General features: G+C 39.9%; 2 protein-coding genes across 2 annotated transcripts in view; one reads left to right on the plus strand and one right to left on the minus strand.

The window, feature by feature from the left end:
* The window catches only part of LOC106870772 (glycerol-3-phosphate dehydrogenase, mitochondrial), a 91,059-nt gene extending 74,122 nt beyond the window's left edge, over positions 1-16,937 (minus strand). Inside the window, exon 1 of the mRNA XM_089340486.1 lies at positions 16,487-16,937. The gene's annotated coding sequence lies outside the window, so the exon portion shown is untranslated. The remainder of the gene's footprint in view (positions 1-16,486) is intronic.
* A 1,106-nt stretch (positions 16,938-18,043) lies between these two features.
* Positions 18,044-18,583, plus strand: LOC149131321 (uncharacterized). Its single transcript, XM_089340720.1, has one exon. It carries the CDS (start codon positions 18,044-18,046, stop codon positions 18,581-18,583), a length of 540 nt encoding a protein of 179 aa, XP_089196846.1.
* Positions 18,584-19,588: the final 1,005 nt, after the last annotated feature.

The raw sequence follows: 19,588 nt of genomic DNA on the forward strand, positions 1-19,588 counted from the left end.
TATATACATATATATATATATATACATATACATATATATATATATATATATACATATATATAGATAGATACATATACATACATATATATAAATACATATACATATATATATATATATACACATATATATATATACACATATATTTACATAAATATACATATATACATGCACACACATATATACATACACACATATATATATACATACGCACATATATATACACATACACACACCCATACAGATACATATATACAAAGATATACATATATATATATATATATATATATATATATATATATATATATATATATATATATATATATATATATCATCATCATCAGTCGTCGAATTTAGTTCGGTTTCGATTTCACTTGCCTCAACAGATCTTCACAAGCGGAGTTTAGTGTCCAAAGAAGGAAAGGTATGCATAAGTAGGCTGGCTACACCCCTGGCAGAGGCCTTGGATTTAGGTCTCACTTGGCTTGCCGGGTCTTCTCACGCACAGCATATTTCCAAAGGTCTCAGTCAGAAGTAATCGCCTCGGTGAGGCCCAATGTTCGAAGGTCTTGCCTCACCACCTCAACCCAGGTCTTCCTGGGCCTACCTCTTCCACAGGTTCCCTCAACTGTTAGGGTGTGGCACTTTTTCACGCAGTTATCCTCGTCAATTCTTGCCACATGTCCATACCAGCGCAATCGTCTCTCTTGCACACCACAGCTGATGTTTCTTATGTGCAACTTTTCTCTCAAGATACTTACACTCTGTCGGGTATGCACGCTGACATTACTCATCCATCGGAGCATACTGGCTTCATTCCTTGCGAGTTTACGCATGTCCTCAGCAGTCACAGCCAATGTTTCACTGCCATGTAATATGGCTGTTCGTACACATGCGTCATACAGTCTGCCTTTTACTCTGAGTGAGAGGCCCTTTGTCGCCAGCAGAGGTAAGACCTCCCTGAACTTTGCCCAGGCTATTCTTATTCTAGCAGCTACACTTTCAGCGCACCCACCCCCACTACTAACTTGGTCACCTAGATAGTGAAAGCTATCAACTACCTCTAGTTTTTCTCCCTGGGATGAGATAGAAGTTGTTTCGTGTTTGTTTACAGTGTTTATTGCACCTGAACATCTGCCACATACAAAAACTAACTTCCTAGCTAACCTGCCTTTGATATTGCTGCACCTCTTATGTGTCCATAGCTTGCACTGGGTACATCTTATAGAGTTACTACCTACACCTTTTCTACATATTGAGCAGGGCCATCTACCTGAAGGGGTTTGTGTTTTATTTGTGTTTTATCTACCTTCCTACTTATTAGGACTTTGGTTTTAGCTAGGTTGACACTAAGGCCCTTCGATTCTAGTCCCTGCTTACACACCTGAAACTTCTCTTCTAGTTCAGATAGTGACTCAGCAATTAGTGCAAGGTCATCAGCATAGAGGAGCTCCCAGGGGCATCCTGACTTGAATTCCTCTGTTGTTGCCTGGAGGACTATGATAAATAGGAGGGGGCTGAGGACAGAGCCTTGGTGGACCCCTACCTCTACCCGGAATTCATTACTGTACTCATTTCCAGCCCTCACCTTACTGACAGCATCTCTGTACATGGCTTGCACAGCTCTCACTAACCATTCTTCTATCCCAAGTTTCCTCATTGACCACTAGATAAGGGATCGGGGGACCCTGTCAAAGGCTTTCTCCATATCAACGAAAGTCAGGTACAGAGGTTTATCCTTGGCTAGTTATTTCTCCTACAGCTGTCTTACCAGAAATATAGCATCAGTGGTGCTTTTCCCAGGCACGAACCCAAACTGCATCTCATCTAAATTGATTCGCTCCCTAATTAGTTGGGCAATGACCCTCTCCATGACTTTCATTACCTGATCTAACAGCTTGATACCTCTGTAATTATTTGTATCTAAAGTGTCACCTTTACCTTTGTAGCAATTGACTATGGTGCTCCTACACCAGTCATTGGGTATGACTCCTTCGTGTATCACCTGGTTTGCAATACGGGTGACTAGGCTGTAGCCAACACTGCCAGATATTTTGAGCATCTCTGCAGTGATTCCTGATGGGCCGGGGGCTCTCCCGGTCTTCATACTCTTAATTGCTTTATCTACCATGGTACTGTCGACTCGGATAGCTGGTCCCTCTGTTGGGTCGACATTTGGCAGACTCTCTTTCTCCCATTCGTTCTCTTTCATAGTGGCGTCTCCAGACCTCTTTCTTTGCAGCCTCGTTTAGTGCAAGCGTACCATCATCCATGCGAACACATTTCTCTCCCACGACATCACGATTCTCTCTCACACACTGTCTTGCAACACGAAATACCTCAAGTCTTTGGTCCTCACGGCGCAGAACATTGGCAAACGTTTTCTTATCTGCTTCCCCTCTGGCTAAATAAACCTGTCTCCTAGCTTCCCTTCTGGCAGTCTGATACAATTCCCTGCTACCTCCATTCTTCCAGTCCTTCCAAGCCTGTTTCTTTTGTCTAATAGCCTTGTCAACCACATTGTTCCACCACCACGTTACTTTGGGTCAGTAGGGGACTTTACACCAGCCACAGATCTGATCGGTGACTCTCAAAAAGTTGTCCCGTAGAAACCTCCAGTTGTCTTCCACGTTATAAGATGTTATATCCCCTTCTATTTCATCAAATGCTTCGAGTAGTATGTCCCTAAATCTCTTTCCATATGTAGGATCTTTAAGCTTCCAAACCCTTCTCCTCCAAGCCGGTCTACACCTGGGCATTCTTTTTGCCTTGATTTCAAAGTCGCTAACTACTAACCTGTGTTGAGGGGTACATTCTTCGCCAGGGAAGGTTTTGGCATTTATAAGCTGCCCTCTTTCCCTATTTCTGGCGAGGATATAGTCGATTTGGCTAGAGTGTCTGCCGGAACGGTAAGTGACTAGGTGACAGGCTGGTTTCCTGAAGTTGGTATTGCAAACCATAAGGTCGTTTGCATCACAGAACTCCAGCAGTCTGGTTCCCTCCTCATTGCGGGAACCAAAGCCATAACCTCCATGAATGCCATGGAAGCCCCCTGCATAACGTCCTACATGATCGTTGAAGTCACCAGCTACAAAGAGAAGGTCTCTGTCATTCATTGACGAGGTAGTTTGCAAGAGGGTGTCGTAGAATTGGTCTTTCTGCCCATCCGGTAGCCCCGGTTGAGGGGCATAGGCCGAGATGACAGTAGCTAACCTATGATGAAGAACTAGTCTAATCTTAAGTACTCTGTCACATACTCTGAGTACCTCGATTACCTTATCAACCCATTTCTCTGCTAGAAGTATTCCCACACCCCCGGCCCCGTCAGCGTTCCCTGCCCAGAAAATCTTGTACCGGTGTTCTTTGCCTGTGAGGAACCTTGCAGACCCTCCTCTCCATCTTACTTCCTGGATGCAGCACAGATCAACCCGTCTCAACAATCTCACCAGACCTACCTTTCAGAGTGCCGACGTATATACATATATACACACATACATGTGTATATATACATAGTGAAACTATTAAAAGTGAAACAATATAAAAGTGAAACTATTTATAACTTACTCTGTCTTAGGTTTCACTTTTATTCTTCGAGTTTTGAGACATAATAATGAACCAGTCCCAATGTTGCCTTGTTTTAATCCAAAAAAATTACACATTCACACTCACTGGGTCATGTAAAATTTGATTTGATTTAGCTGAGCCGTTTGAGAATGCATTGGGAACAGGCAGAAATGCAAAGGATTATATATATATATATATAGAATATATAGATTATTAATTGAGTATATAAATTACCTACAAGGTTTTATTTCATGCTGGCCACTTGATATAATCATTAACATGATTATATCCTCAATTCTTTATATATATATATATTCACTCTGTATTTTGTATTTTATCTAAATTAACTATTGCTTAACTATTTTCTCACACTGTCTCTGATGAAGGGATATAATAAATATCCTGGAAACAGCTGTAAGACCTTCTATTTATAAAGGTTCTAAAATCTTCACAGCCTTGGTGTTTTATCTCATTCTGAAAAAGTTTTATATATATATATATATATATATATATAATAATATTAGGGACAAAATCCAAAATTACAGGTAAAAACTCAATTAAAATCAATTTATAAAAAATTAAAATTAAATTGAGCTTTATAGATAAAATATATATAAAATATATAGTTTTAGGGAAAATAATCAAGTTTCAAGAACTCATCGATGAAAATCCACTATCACATATAGAAAAATTAACAATTAAAAGCACAATAAATGGGAGTTCAATGCAGCCCTGCAGCTTGCTGGTTCCCAGTTAATATATTCCACTATCCATGCCAGTATAGAACCTTGGTGGACCCCTACCTCCACCCGGAATTCTTCACTGTATGACAGGCCTTCACATTGTTTCTATCTATCAAATTCACACACAAGGCATTGGTCAGCTTGGGGCTACAGTGGAAACACTTGCCTAAGGCACTGCACAATGGCATGAGACTCAAAATGCATGTGGTTCAAGACAAAATGCCAGCAATGAATTTGAACTAGTAACTTTTGACCTTACAGTCCTATCCATTCAGGCAACTTGCTACTGTAACACAACACAACATATACTGTAAGGCATCTATCTATATCTTCCTACCTACCTATCTGTCTAAGGGGGACGTCATAGATAACTTTAGGCCCATCACTCTTGTCATCGAGAAACTGATCGGCAAGGCGCAAACGTGCGCGGTGCCGGGCAGGAGCATCCATGACAACCTCCATCTGATGCGCTACATCATAGAGAGGGTAGTTAAGGAACCTGACATGGGTGGGGCCCTGATCAATTTAGATCAATCGAAAGCTTTCGATAGGGTAGACCATCAATACTTGGAGGCTGTCCTCATAGCAGCCGGCTTCGGTCCCATTTTCCGCGGCTGGATGGCTGCCTTGTACAGAGGCATCCGTTCGGTAGTTCGCGTCAATGGGCATCTATCAAGACCCTTCGACATTGCACGTTCGGTCCGTCAGGGATGCCCCCTCTCGTCGCTTCTGTACGTGTTGACTCTCGAGCCACTACTGCGGAAGCTGGCGACGCTGAGGGGCATCCCGCGAGAGTTGGGATGCGGGACGAGCGTGTCGGCATACGCGGACGACGTCACCGTCATAGTGTCTAGCCAAAAGCACATCGAGCTTGTCGGCGAGACACTGAGAGACTATGAAGCGGTAACGGGAGCGAAAATCAACCGGGATAAGTCAGTGGGCTTGCGGCTCGGCACCTGGAGAAGCAATCCCATGCCGTCAAGTAGCGCCTCCGTCGTGGGACGTTGGACTGACGGTCCGGTTGAGATGCTCGGGGTCTGGTTTGGTCCAGACCTCCAAACGGAGAAGAACTGGGACAAGATAACGAGAAGGGTGGCCACTCTAGCCCGGCAATGGGCCGAGAGGAAGCTTTCCCTGAAAGGTCGGGCGGAGGTGGCTAACACGTACATCGCGTCTGTCATCTACTACCGCCTGACCGTCGTTCCTTGTCCCGACCCTACCATCACCAAACTGGAGCGCATCCTCTTCCGCTTCTTGTGGAAAGGAAGCGTTCCGATGGTTAGGCGATCCGTTTGCTGCCAACACCCGTTAAAAGGAGGACTGGGCATGCCGTGGTTGATGATGCGCAGACACGCACTGAGACTGCGACATCTCCGGCTCTACGTAGACAGCGGTGAACAGGTGTGGTCACCGTTTGTGCGGCGCGCTTTCCCGCAGCTCGTCTCCATGACCGAACTGCAGTCATGGATCAAGAAGAGGCCGAGGAAGGGCGAATGGCACCGCGAGTGTCGCGCTGCTCTTCGGCAACTCCAACAACCCGGGTCAACCTTGAGCGACTGCATCACAACTAACGCATTCTATAGTGGATTAGTGGAGGGAAGGTACGACGACGATCTCGGGGCGAACCTGGGCGTCGACGAGGAATACCTGACCCGCCTGTTTAAGACGACCTTCGGGCCGGGACCTATGGACAACTTCCAGAGATCCCTGGCCTGGCAGTGCTATCGAGAAGCACTACCCGTTCGGGATAAGCTCTACAGGCATGGCTCGAGAAACACGGGGCCGACCTGTCCGAGATGCCGGCAGAGCGACGAAACCGTTCTGCACGCACTCGTACAGTGTCCCACCATTTCCGAGCTGTGGGCTTACGTCGAACAACTGCTATCGCGTGTGGGACGAGTCGGTCTATCAGCCGAGTCTATCGTGAATATTGTCGCGCCTCCATCCTTTAAACGGGAAGGAAGAGCTATTTTCATCGTACTTGTGGCTATGGCGAAAGAATGTGTATGGTGGACGCGTCTGAAAGGTCTAGAGACAAAGACTTTCCTCTCTGGGCAATCTCTCATCAACTTCTTCAAGTATCACCTGAAGAGGAAGTTGAGAGTAGAAAGGGAAGTCTTGTCTAGTGAATGCTTCAAAAAAAGATGGGTGAATGTAGCAAGGATGGCACGTGTGAACGACGGAGCCATCTTGAGCATAACCCTATGAACAAGAAAAAAAAAAAAAAACAAAAAGGCAAAAGAGAGTCACTTACTGTTATAGTTTCTTCAATGAGAATATTGACCAAGGTTACCGTGGTCTTTTCCGTGGGCTTTTCCTTCCACGGCTAAACCTAAACTGTCCTCCCCTCTTTTTACACAAGAACATTACTGTGTGATACACGATCCCTATTGATCGGCCTTTCCTTTTCTCTTTTTTTTTCGATCCCTTTTGATCGAACTGCTCCTTTTTCCCTTCCTACGATCCCTTTTGATCGACACCACCAATTTTTTTTTTTTTTTTTTTTTTTTTTCCTTCCTTCCCCCTCCCAAAAAGAAAAGCTCTACATTGTATTTGTCCCATCTTCGTTGAGCCCTGTGTGGCTAATAAAAGAAATGTATCTACCTAATTAAGTAGGTATCTACCTACATACCTGCCTATCTCTCTCTCTCTCTCTACTATCTACCCACTTATCTACATCTACTTACATACCTACCTATCTATCCAGCACATCTCAGTATATGCCCAAATGGAATTTCAAAGGACTGAAATCTAACAGTACAGACGACCCCTTCCTACTTCCACCAAAACCACTACATCTGCTGATCTCTTGAAGAGCAGCAGAAGGAAATCCTCAGAGTCAGAGTGTCCTTCTAACAAAGACCATTAGTTCAGACAACCAAAGAAAGAATATGAAAATCCACAAGCTGTTTTGTTACCCTATCGTTTATTGACAAACTTCTACTGCTATGTTTGACCTACATTCATGGCTCTCAAAATAATTAATATCCTTTTCATAAGCTATGCAAAGAAATACTAAATATAAATCTAGCAAAGTTCTCTGGCCTCATAAGCACTGCTCAAACATAGTTAGGTTATTATGTGGAACACCAGGTAGTTGGAATTACAAAAATCTAAGAATTTTAGGTTACATCAGCTTTTTAATATTATTCAGCTTTGATACAATTTCTTGTTCTATGACAACTATCTTCTTCACTGCTGTTATTGTTATTATAATTAGTTAGGCAATATAAAATGTGTACAGTGACGTCTTTGACCATTACACTTTCACAGTGCCTTCTAAAATTACAGATTCTACCAGGTGAACTTCATTTGTTCTGAACCTGCCCACCAGCCAACAGTATATCCAGTTTCCAGTGTGTCATTATTACTACTGGTATACAGGAAATCTCATGGTGTCATATTACACAACCAGCTCTCTATAGTTTCTATTACAAGGCCATAAAACACTGAGGTGTACTATACATAACTGAAGGAGAAATATGATGGTTTAGTTGCTGTAGTATGGTGGTGATGGTGGTTATAGTAGTTTTAGTGGTGGTTGCAGTGATGTGGTGGTCACAGGGGAAGTATTTGATATAGAGCACAGAACTGGGTCCTGCAGTATAGCTCTAAATATGCCAGGTACCTCAGGTAAGAACAGTGAGATTATAAACAGGTGGAGGTGAAGTATTGAATAACCAACTAACTTGTTTACTATCCTTTACTTCTTTCTTTCTTTTTTCATATCTCTCTCAGATCTTTCCACTTATTTACGCAAGGAATCTTGAGTATCCTTTGTGTTGATTCTTAAATCAGCCAAACAACAAACAGAATTCCAACAAAAGAATAAACAAGTTGGTGAATCAAGATTTAGACTGTACCACATCACAGAACAGGAGAAAGTCTACATCAAGTCCCCATTGTAATTTAGGGGTGGTAGGTTAGATCAAATCCAGTGTAGCATTGATTAAGACATTTTGAGTCATTCCATGTTGACTCCACAAAATGTAGCAGTTAAGAGTTTGGAATCTCAACACTTTCTGGTAAGAGAATGGAATCATCAAAATTAATAAGTAAAAGGTGTGTCACTGTACTGTCTTGAGAGCTTTAGCAGTAATAGACTGACAGTAAATTGCTGTGTGATACTGTGCTCTTATAACAGTATACCACTGGGACAATGTCACAGTAGTTACAGTGTGACACTGTTACTGCTGTAACAATATACTTTTGTGACAGTGCTTTTAGTGGTAGTGACACTATTGCTGTGACAATGCTTTATTAGTGATATTGATGACACAAGGGCAGCAATTTTGCAGGAGGGGTAAGTTGATTACATCAACCCCAATGCTCAACTGGGACTTATTTTATCCACCTTGGAAGGATAAAAGGCAAAGTTGATCTTAGCAGAATTTGAACTCAGAATGTAAAGATGGATGAAATGCTATGCATTTTGCTTGGCGTGATTCAAAAAAATCTAGCTCACACATGTAAAAAAGCAGGGTCAGCTTTCACCAATGAAGGCCTTTACAGATGAAACTGCTTGGAAGTCTGTTGAATGAACAATTCCTGCTTTCAACAAATGGAGTCTTTATCCATTCCCCAGTTTAACACCACTGCTTGGGCCAGGGGTGACTATGTTTGCAGATATTTGGCCCAGCTCTCTGGTTTGAAGAACAACTGCCTATCTTGTTCTCACCAGTCTTGGAGGTGCTAAAACAGGTCAAGGGCACTGTCCCCCACCTCTAATTAAGCTGTAAGCCTCTCTCCCCCAAAATCTGCATCAGTAAAATACTGTTGAAAACAGACCACTACAAGATATATACCTAATATCAAGTCAGGACCAATTCCACATCATCCAGGAAACCACATAATCCAGCACTATCTGCTTACAATTGAGTGGTCAGTGACTAAACCAGGCCCCTGCTGAGCTTGTTCAGTGGGCTCTGACCAATTTGAATCAATCAAAAATTTTTGATAGGTTCAGTCATCACTACTTCATGACTGTTTTCTGGATGGGTTTCCTCCCCATTTCCAGAGGCTGGATTATTTCAATGTACAACACGATGGTAATCAAATTAAATGGCAACCAATCAGAACCATATTAGATTGTTTGAACCATATAAGATTGAATGTCCTATCTCATTTTTTCTGTCCAACTCAATTCCCATCTCTAATCATCCATCAGATGCTTTTCACTATAACATATCTACCTACTCACCCACCATTCCTTTTCTTCTGTCCCTATTCTCTCTCTCTCTCTCTCGTATTCACCTTTATCTTGACCTCACATTTCTCTCACTCTCTCTAGGTGGAAGGTCATGCATGCACCTTGTTCAGTAAAACATCTACTCCAGTCCCTCAATACTATATTTTCATATACCTGAATACTTTACCCTAATCAGTTGAGAGATCTTGTCTTGCAAATATTTGGTAGCCTCACCAATGCCGGTGCCATAAAAAAAAAAACACTCAGTACACTCTGTTAAGTGGTTGGTGATAAAAAGGGCATTCGGCAGCAGAAACCAGACCAAAGCAGACACTGGAGCTTGGTGCATCTGTCAAACTGTCCAATTCAAGAATGCATACTTGCAAGTATACATAATATATGTGTATGCACCATTCATCAGAATGTCAAACTAATGATTTCTGGCATGAAGCTATCAGATTTAACCAAGGATATGAAGTTTTACATGAATGATGATAAACAATATTTGGAATGAATTACTTACAACCCAGCAACAAACAACTGCTACATGGGCTGCTGTTCAAATTGTAATTCTTTGCTTGAAAAATTCTTATAAGAAATGTTTAATGTGAATATGATTGATGAAGTACAATATAAGCAATGGCTAACAACAGACAGAACAATCCTAGAAAATATATCAAAATCAACAGATGATTTTGTTGAAATTTTCTGTCAAAAGCTTAAAGCACTTAAAATACATTTCACTGCAAAGGAACAATCTAAATTTTGTACTTCAAGAAAAGTATCTTCTAGTAGAGGAGAAATCTTAGTCATAGCAAATTTTTCAGAGAATTATTCATTCATCTTGCAAAATGCTACACTAAAATTTCATTGGAGCAATGCTCAAGCCACTATCCATCTATTTGTTATTATAAACAAAACAATGATGTGACTAACATCAATGTTGTCATTATATCCGACTGTATGAAGTATGAGACGGTAGCAGTCCATCTCTTCCCAAAAAAGCTAATAGATTTTCTTAGGGGCAAAGTCTTTAATACCAACAAAATTATCTACTTTTCAGATGGTGCTGCTTCACAATATAGAAAATTGTAAGAATTTTATAAATTTATGCTACCATTCTATAGATTTCCAAACTGATACAGAGTGGCACTTCTTTGCTACTTCTCATGGTAAGGGACCTTGTGATAGCTTAGGAGGTACAATTAAATGAATAGCAGTTTGGGTAAGTTTACAATGTCCTTTCAATGAACAAATCATGGCTCCAAGACAACTTTATGATTATGGTCAGCAAAACATTCTTGGAATTAATTTTATCTACTCAAATGATGAAATGCCGAATGAGGAAAATCTATTGAGAGAGAGATTTAGAAATGCAAGGACAATACTAGGAATACAAAAGTTGCATTGTTTTATCACAAACTTACCTTCAGAAATTAAGGTAAAAGTGATATCTACAATACATAATTATACTAAAATTAGAATCTCCATGCAAGATGCTGTTCAGTTTGAGGATATAAAAGGATTTGTAGCTGCAATTTATGATGGTGACTGGTGTTTAACCTGTGTTCTAGAAACATACCCAGAAACTATGCAAGTAAAATTCACCTTTCTTGAACCTAAAGGACCCTCATCATAATTTCAGTATCCTAGAAAGTCAGATGTTTTAACAGTGGGTTATTTAGACATCCGTGGAGGCGCAATGGCCCTGTGGTTAGGGCAGCGGACTTGCGGTCATAGGATCGCAGTTTCGATTCCCAGACCAGGCGTTGTGAGTGTTTATTGAGCGAAAACACCTAAAGCTCCACGAGGCTCCGGCAGGGGGTGGTGGCGAACCCTGCTGTACTCTTCCACCACAACTTTCTCTCACTCTTTCTTCTTGTTTCTGTTGTACCTGTAATTCAAAGGCCTTGTCACACTGTGTCACGCTGAATATCCCCAAGAACTACGTTAAGGGTACACATGTCTGTGGAGTGCTCAGCCACTTGCATGTTAATTTCACGAGCAGGCTGTTCCGTTGATCGGATCAACTGGAACCCTCGACGTCGAAAGCGACGGAGTGCCAACAATTTAGACATCCTTTGTAAATATGACCCCAGAACTGCTTGAGGAAAAATATACTTTGACAGAAAAAGAAATGAAAAATGCATTACAATTATTCATATCATCATATAACCAGGCATATTCCCCCTTTTTTTTTTAGGTGGGGATAGCCACAGTAAGACACACACCAGGTATTCAATTCATTTCCCAGCTTCAATGGGCAAGCCCCGTTTTATTATTAATTTCAAGAAAATTGTCTCATTAAATTTCTAAGATTTCAGGATTTTCTCTAACAAGTACCTAATCATTTAAAGCAACGCAAGAGTGAGAGGTTGAGACATGTAGCTTCATCCGCTAAGCTTATCAGGAGTGGCCCCTTAGGCGATGGGGATGCCAACAGTTTGTTTGATGATTCTAAGTGTTGGCAGTGGCATTGCTACCATTGACCATAGCGGAAAAGTAGTTACACTTAAAGTAGACATTATTGAAATAACAAAAATGCTTATTTTGGTTATCAGCACTTTGTTTTCTCCTTCAAGCTCAAATTGTTTTACTTAGTAAGCAATTGTTGATAATTTGTCATTACTTTTCACTATAATTATATTTATCAAAAATACTTCCCATTGAGATCCCAATATGAATTTTTTTTTCATGCAAGTTGTGACTAAGTAGGGCAACCTGTCTTAATTTCCTCCATTATTGCCTGGAGGACTAAGATGAACAAGAGGGGGCTGAGCACTGATCCTTGGTGAACCCCTACTTGTACCCTGAATTCTTCGCTGTACTTGTTGCCCACCTTCACCTTATTAATAGCATCCTTGTACAGGTCTTGTACAGCTCTCACCAACCACTCATCTATCCCTAGTTTCTGCATCAACCCCCAGATAAGGGATCAAAGGAGTCTGTCAAAAGCTTTCTCCAAGTCAGAAATATAGCATCAGTGGTGCTTCTACCTGGCACAAAACCAAACTACATCTCATCTAGACTAACTCTCTCTCTCTGAGTAGTTGGGCTATGACTCACTCTACAACTTTCATCACCTGATACAACAATTTGATGCCTCTGTAATTATTTCTATCTAAGGCATCACCTTTACCTTTGTAGCAGTTGACTATGGTGCTGCAACACCAGTCATTGGGTATGACTCCTTCATGACCCACCTGATTTACAATGTATATATCAGTGGCATGTGGTGACTTCTGAGGTTGGTCGTGCAATAAATACCTGACGTACATGGTGGAGATGTAGCCACTTTAAAAAGAAATTTTTTTATGGAAACCCACGTTTTCGGCTATGAAGATTCCACTTCAGAAAAAAAATTGGCGAAAATTGCAACTTCAAAATTTCAATTCCCATTCCCATTTCTTCATTTTTCACTTTTTTCAGAATTTGTTTTTGGGAAAAATACAGAGATTATGATTCTGAAAAAAACAATTGATGTATGTATGCATATATGGATGTATGGATAAATAGATATTGTCTATTCATCTATGTGTATATGCATACATATGTGCTAGCATCCATGTTTGCGCGACTTTAAAATGTCCACATATATACCATTATAAATGTATTGCAATAATATTAATGTGAGCAACTGTAAGGCAATTCTTCAGTTTGTCTTGAGATTATCAATTTTTCCAGCTGATTGTTTGGCAATTTCCATAAAGAATTTTTATTTATTTAGTTTTGTTTTTGTGTCCTGTTGAAGCCGACATTTGCTTTGAGGTCAGTTAGAAAGGTGAAAAGTGAAAGACACGTTCACGCATGCGTGCACATGCCCATTGACTTTCATGTCTATCAGTTGAATAGTGGAACACATGCTCACACAATGTATGTATGAACATGCATATGAAAGGTAATGGGTGTGTATTTGTATTCACTTACAGACATACACCCATTCTCTCATATACACATACATAGATAAATACATATACACACATCGTTTTTTGTATGTATGTATGCGTGTGCATATGTACATGTATTTTTGTATATGTATGTAAGTATATGCAGCTGAGTTCATTTCTCATTCAAGTCACCATTTTTTTTTGTTTCTCAATATACTGAAAATCAGTTACCTTTTTTACAATTATATGTGTGTGTGTGTGAGAATACAGCTGCACACACACACAATGGGTATATTGGGCTTCGTATATTTGTACCCCAATGTCACTTTGATGGCATGTGCTGCATTCTCCCTCAATAATAATAATCCTTTCTACTGTAGGCACAAGGCCTGAAAATTTGGAGAAAGGGATAGTCGATTACATTGACCCCAGTGCATAACTGATACTTATTTCATCAACCCCGAAAAGATGAAAGGCAAAGTAGACCTCGGTGGTATTTGAACTCAGAATGTAGTGATAGGTGAAATACCACTAAACATTTTGTCCAGCATGCTAACAATTCTGCCAGCGTGCCGCCTTATAATAATAATAATCTTTTTTACTAGGGAGGTGACTAGTCGATTACATCAATTCCAGTGTTTCTCTGGTACTTAATTTATCTACTCCAAAAGGATAAAATGCAAAGTCACCCTTGGCAGAATTTGAATTCAGAACATAGCAACAGGCGAAATACTACTAAGCATTTTGCCCAGTGTGCTAACGATTCTCCTAACTTGCTGCCTTAATAATAAATGCCCTGATGCAGTACCAGGCAGTGGCTCTCGTAGCTTTTGATCTTAACTGATTGGAAGTGTTATCATGTACATTGTTTTGTCTTGGTATAAAAGATGGACTACAGCAAATATTCTGCTCAATACCACAGATTTGCTTGTCAGTTGTTTGACCTTGAGCAGAAGTATTGGGGGAGCATCATAGCCATGTGTTAAAAGGAATTCTTTGGGGTTTGAATAATTCACCTTTGGAAACATGGGTGTTTTGTTCATCATCCTTAAACAAACCTTATTCAGGGACCTTTTGAGTAGTATGGGCTACTCAATCTGAAGAAAATTCTAACTGGGCCCTACCTGCAAAGTCACACACTGTTTATCTTGATATGAGATCTCATGTCGTGCACATATGGTTGTGATGCATGTGCCTAGTATACTTTTATCAGACGAGTAGTCATGATGGGTATATTGGGCTTCGAATATTTGTACCCCCAGTGTCACTTAGATGGCATGTGCTCAAACCTATCATTGATGGAAAAAACATCAAATAAAAAGCAAAGAAGGTTTGCATGAATAATATCGAAGACAACTAGAAAGGCAAACTCCTGCATGGAAAATACCCTAGCTACCTGTCCAAGCGAGATATTAAACAAAATCTAACACGCCAATGGCTACAAAGGACAGGTCTGAAAGGAGAAACAAAAAGTTTTGTTATTGCAGTGCAAGATCAGAGCTTACTTACCAGAAACTACCATGCAAACGTCCTTAAAGATTGATCTGATCCCTCGTGCAGAATTTGCAGAAAATTCAGAGAGACAATTGATCATGTTGTTTCTGGCTGCCCAGTCCTTGCTGAAAAGGAGTACCTCATAAAACATGACAGACTAGGGCAGTACATCCACTGGAATCCTTGTAAATACTACAAAATTAAATCCCATAAGTGGTACAGTCACCATCCAGAGGAAGTAGTAAATGGCGAGGGCGTCACCATCCTTTGGAACTTCCCAATACAAACAGACAGAAAATTGACTCCAATCGACCAGACATTGTGATCAAGGACTACAACAGAGGAACTTGTCTGTTAATAGATATGTCTGTCCCACAAGATCAAAATGTCTCAAGAAAGAAATACGAAAAGCTTTCTCACTATAAAGATCTGCAAATTGAAATCACAAAAATGTGGAAGCTTGGTATTACGATAATACCAGTAGTAATTGGTGCGTTGGGAATGATAACTAAGGGAGCTGAGAAGTATATTTAGCAACTCCTTAGTGACTCTAATCTCCGTGAACTACAAAAGATAACCTTGATGGGTACAACTCCACTCTCCATCTAAAATGGAATAAATGTGATGATAATTTTAGCATGCATAGCAAAACAAAAGTGTCCATGCTACTTTTGGCCTCCGGAGGATGCCCGGTACTAAGGCAGCTGGAATAAAGTTATAATGAAAGGAAATCATATATAATAATAATATCTCTCTATTTATGTATGTATGTACCAGGTAACATGACAGGAAGTAAAATATTGATATAGCTTTTGTTTTATCGTTACAGTGTAAGATACTTCTTCAAGTTGTACATAGAAACACATTGAAAAACAATGAATTCTGCAGAATGAATGACGATGATTGTACCACGATGACTGTTATCACTTGTGAGTGCACCAACTACAGCTGAAGAAACTTCCGCTGTGCAAGTTGTGCGTGTGCATATGTACCAGATAAACACCAGGAAAATGTTTTGTGGATATGATAGATATATCAATGAGTGTGAGCGTGTGTGTGGTGTTATATAACTTATTTGTTTGTAATTTGACTGCAACCATGTGGGTGAGTGAATGCATATTTTAAGAAGTTGATTGTTATGGCCGGTCAGAGAGTAACCATAGGTTTCACATCAATAAAGCGCTTAGCCGTATAGGCGACTCGTCAGCCTCAAATGGACGAATGCACAAAACCTCTCTCTCTCTCTCTCTCTCTCTCTCTATATATATATATATATATATATATATATATATATATATATATATATATATATATATACATACATACACGCACACACATACGGAGAGATTCATATAAGCCTATACATCATGGGAGTGTGTGTGTGTGTGTATGTATATATATATATATATATATATATCCTATCTGAATCTCTAGCGACGGTGCCAACTCGCCATAAGTGTGTGTATGTAGTATGTGCGTGTCCTACGACAGGGATATAAACGCCTTTAGTAATCGGAATTCATTAACCTGCATCTATAATATATAGACACATTCATATACATATATATACACACATATAACATGATGTAAAGAGCGAGAAGTGTATACATTACCATGAAAACTGTCGATGTTTGAATGTAAAAAATATATTCTCCTGGTAATAGTTGGTTATGATATTTGAATAAAGGAGGAACTAAATTAATAAAGTGTCGTCGTCCTGGATGGAGATGAACGCCGGAGCATTTTCCCCAGTCCACCGAGGGTTACCGTAGAGGTCAGCGAGTGTCGTCGTTTAGAGGAGCAACAGTTTAAAAAATGCTTGTCAATAACACTAGGAGGGGAGAAGAAACTGAGACGACGAAACTAAAGGGAAAAAATGGAAATTTTGTTGTTTTTGTTTTTCACTCAGAGTTATCTCCCCTGGCCTCTATTGATTAATTATTAGTTAATTAACAATTCTTATCTTATACCCCTCTTCCTCCCATGCCAAACTAAATCTATTTCATTTTACGTCCTTGACATTGTGTTTGACAAGCTGTTTTAATTGTGGAGACTGCTTCGACTAAGTGTAAAATATATAAAGACTAAGTATCATGTAATAAATATAGTGCACTAAAAATATATTTTGTGGGTTCGAGTCTTGCAAGCAACCATTATCTTATTCCCTATCCAAGGTTGTTAATTTTTTTAAGCCAATGTATAATATGTTATCATTTATAGCTATATCTGTACAGGAATATCCTGAAAAGTAGACCCACTCTCACCAGCTAGATCTAAAGAATTTAATGGGGTGAAGAGCAAGATAAGGCCTTCCGTATGCTTATCACTCATCTGCAGTTTTGCAACCATACTCAATGGAGAAGATGCGTTCTTGATTGCAGTAGCTGGGGTGTTATCCCTTGAAGGACACCCAGTAGCATTCATAAGTTACACCTTTAGCCAGGCACAACGAAATTGGTTGAACAGAAAGAGATAGGCTCATGCAGTAGCATGGAACATAGATAGACTGCAGCATTTCCTTTTACGAAAGAAGTTTTATTTGGAATCAAATTATCAGCCTTTAAAAGCCCTGTTCACGAAGGATTTAAATGCTTCGCCAAAAATAGCCAGGTGGAGTTTGATTCTATCACAATGCGTTTTTGTTGTTAAGCATGCTCTGGGTTAGAGCCTTGCGCACATCAATGCCCTCTCTAGATTGAGGTATAAGATTAACGATGGTGGTATGATTTTCTTTGCTTCACATTTAGATAAATGCAACAGTGCGTGGCAGGACATCAGTCCTGTAATGATGGAAGGCATCCGAAAGGAATTAAAAGCAAACGCATTATATAATAAAATAAAAGAAAGAATTTTACAGCAAAATTGGAAATCAGTCTCGAATCTGGAATATGCATTTATTAAAGAGAAGGATTTTCTAACATGCGAAAAGGGCTTTATATACCATAAAAATCGTCCATTTATCTCAGCACCTTAAAGAGCCGCAGTATTAGCTAAAATACATAACACACATATAGGCATTCAACAAACAACTAAGAAGGTATGACGCTGTGTTTAGTGGCCTGGGTCAGCTTACTCAGTGGTGAAACTTGTCAAATCTTGTAATAGTTGTCAGAGTTATACCATATTTAGTAAAGGCATGGCCTATTTCTGGACCACAGGAACATGTGCATATGGATTGGGCATATGTTCCAAACATCAGTAACATACTTATAATTGTAGATGCCTATTCAATATGGATTGAGGCATTTTTGTGTCCTAATCGCTCAACTGAGGTGATAAAAAACAAGCTGCTTGAGGTCTTCGCTCATTTTGGTGTGCCCACAGCTTTAGCATGGGTCAACAGGCCTGAATTTGTTGCATTAAAGGATATGTTGTCATCAATGGGTTGCAGAAGAATTGAAATACCTGCTTATAGTCCAGCATCTAATGGCACTGCTGAAAGGGCTGTACAAGCTGTGAAAGCTACACTGAAGCATTTTGACCCAAAGACAGGGAATTTCGGCAACTACTTGAACAAAATTTTCCTCAACCATTTGAGTGCTTTGGGTAGTTGTAAATTATCAGTGGCCAAAAAGTTAATGAAAAGACCACTGAGGGTTGCTGTAAACCCATTATTTGAAATAGGTGAGGATGTAATGCACAAAACCATGTTTGACAAGGTTGCATCTAAGGTAAAATATGTAATATATGCTGGAAAGAATACTGCATAGATTAAGAAGGAGGGTTGCCCACTGCAATTAGTAGCATTTGAGCAACTGGCCCTGCTAAATACCCAGGAACCAAAATTAGATTTAAGCACAGCACCTGGCACAATGGTTCACACTGAGTCTGCAAGGATGCCTAACAATGACGGTAAAACCATATCAAGTCCCCAGGCTAGGCATAACACCAACACTGGAGTTATAGAAGTGGAGCAGCTTATTATTAACAATGCTAGCCGTTGAAGATTGAATATGAAAATTTCATCAAGTCCCCAACTGAGGCAAGGTCCAAGAATTGTAGCAGGATGTAAAAAACCAAAACATTTCGAGGAAGAATAATGTGATAGTTGCATTGGGTTGTTGATTGTGGTATCCTAATATACATATAGAAATCCCAAGGGAAATCTTGTGCAACCATGTGGAAATCATGAGATGAAAGATGAACGAGCTAGCAGCCATAAAAGGGGTGATACCACTACACATGTGAAAGATGATGTTAGGAACTGTACAGCATGGCCCTTGGAAGTGAGCTGTGTAACTTGCAGTTATGAACATTCAATATATTTTCTAAATGAGTGAAACACAACAATATCTATTTCAAGATCCCCTAAAATGATTTATTTCACATTGCTATTTTATTCCATGGAAACCCTTCAGTCAAGTGGCTAATGTATTAGAGAAATTCATTTATTGACATATTCGACTTCCACTAAAGATCTTAGGCTTTCTTTTTCGAGAAAATATCAGCATCTAAGCTAGTATGCCTTTTGCGGTCATTGGCTTGTTAAAAATGCCAGCCAACCTTCCATGAAACCACATCCTTCCATTTCAAAGAAAAAAAAAAAGAAAAAAAGAATTTATTGGATAATGTAGTTGGCTGTATCTAGAAGTAAAGAAGGGATAGCCATAGCTAGAGCATCTATCAACGCTGACTTGCTGCTAAATAACAAAATCAATATTTAAGTTGCTATTGTAAGGTGAAGTTATCTTTTACTATTGAATTACGTCTGGCTT

This window comes from Octopus bimaculoides, chromosome 23 (assembly GCF_046866305.1).
Source record: "Octopus bimaculoides isolate indiv1 chromosome 23, ASM4686630v1, whole genome shotgun sequence".
Classification (NCBI taxonomy): Eukaryota; Metazoa; Mollusca; class Cephalopoda; order Octopoda; family Octopodidae; genus Octopus; species Octopus bimaculoides.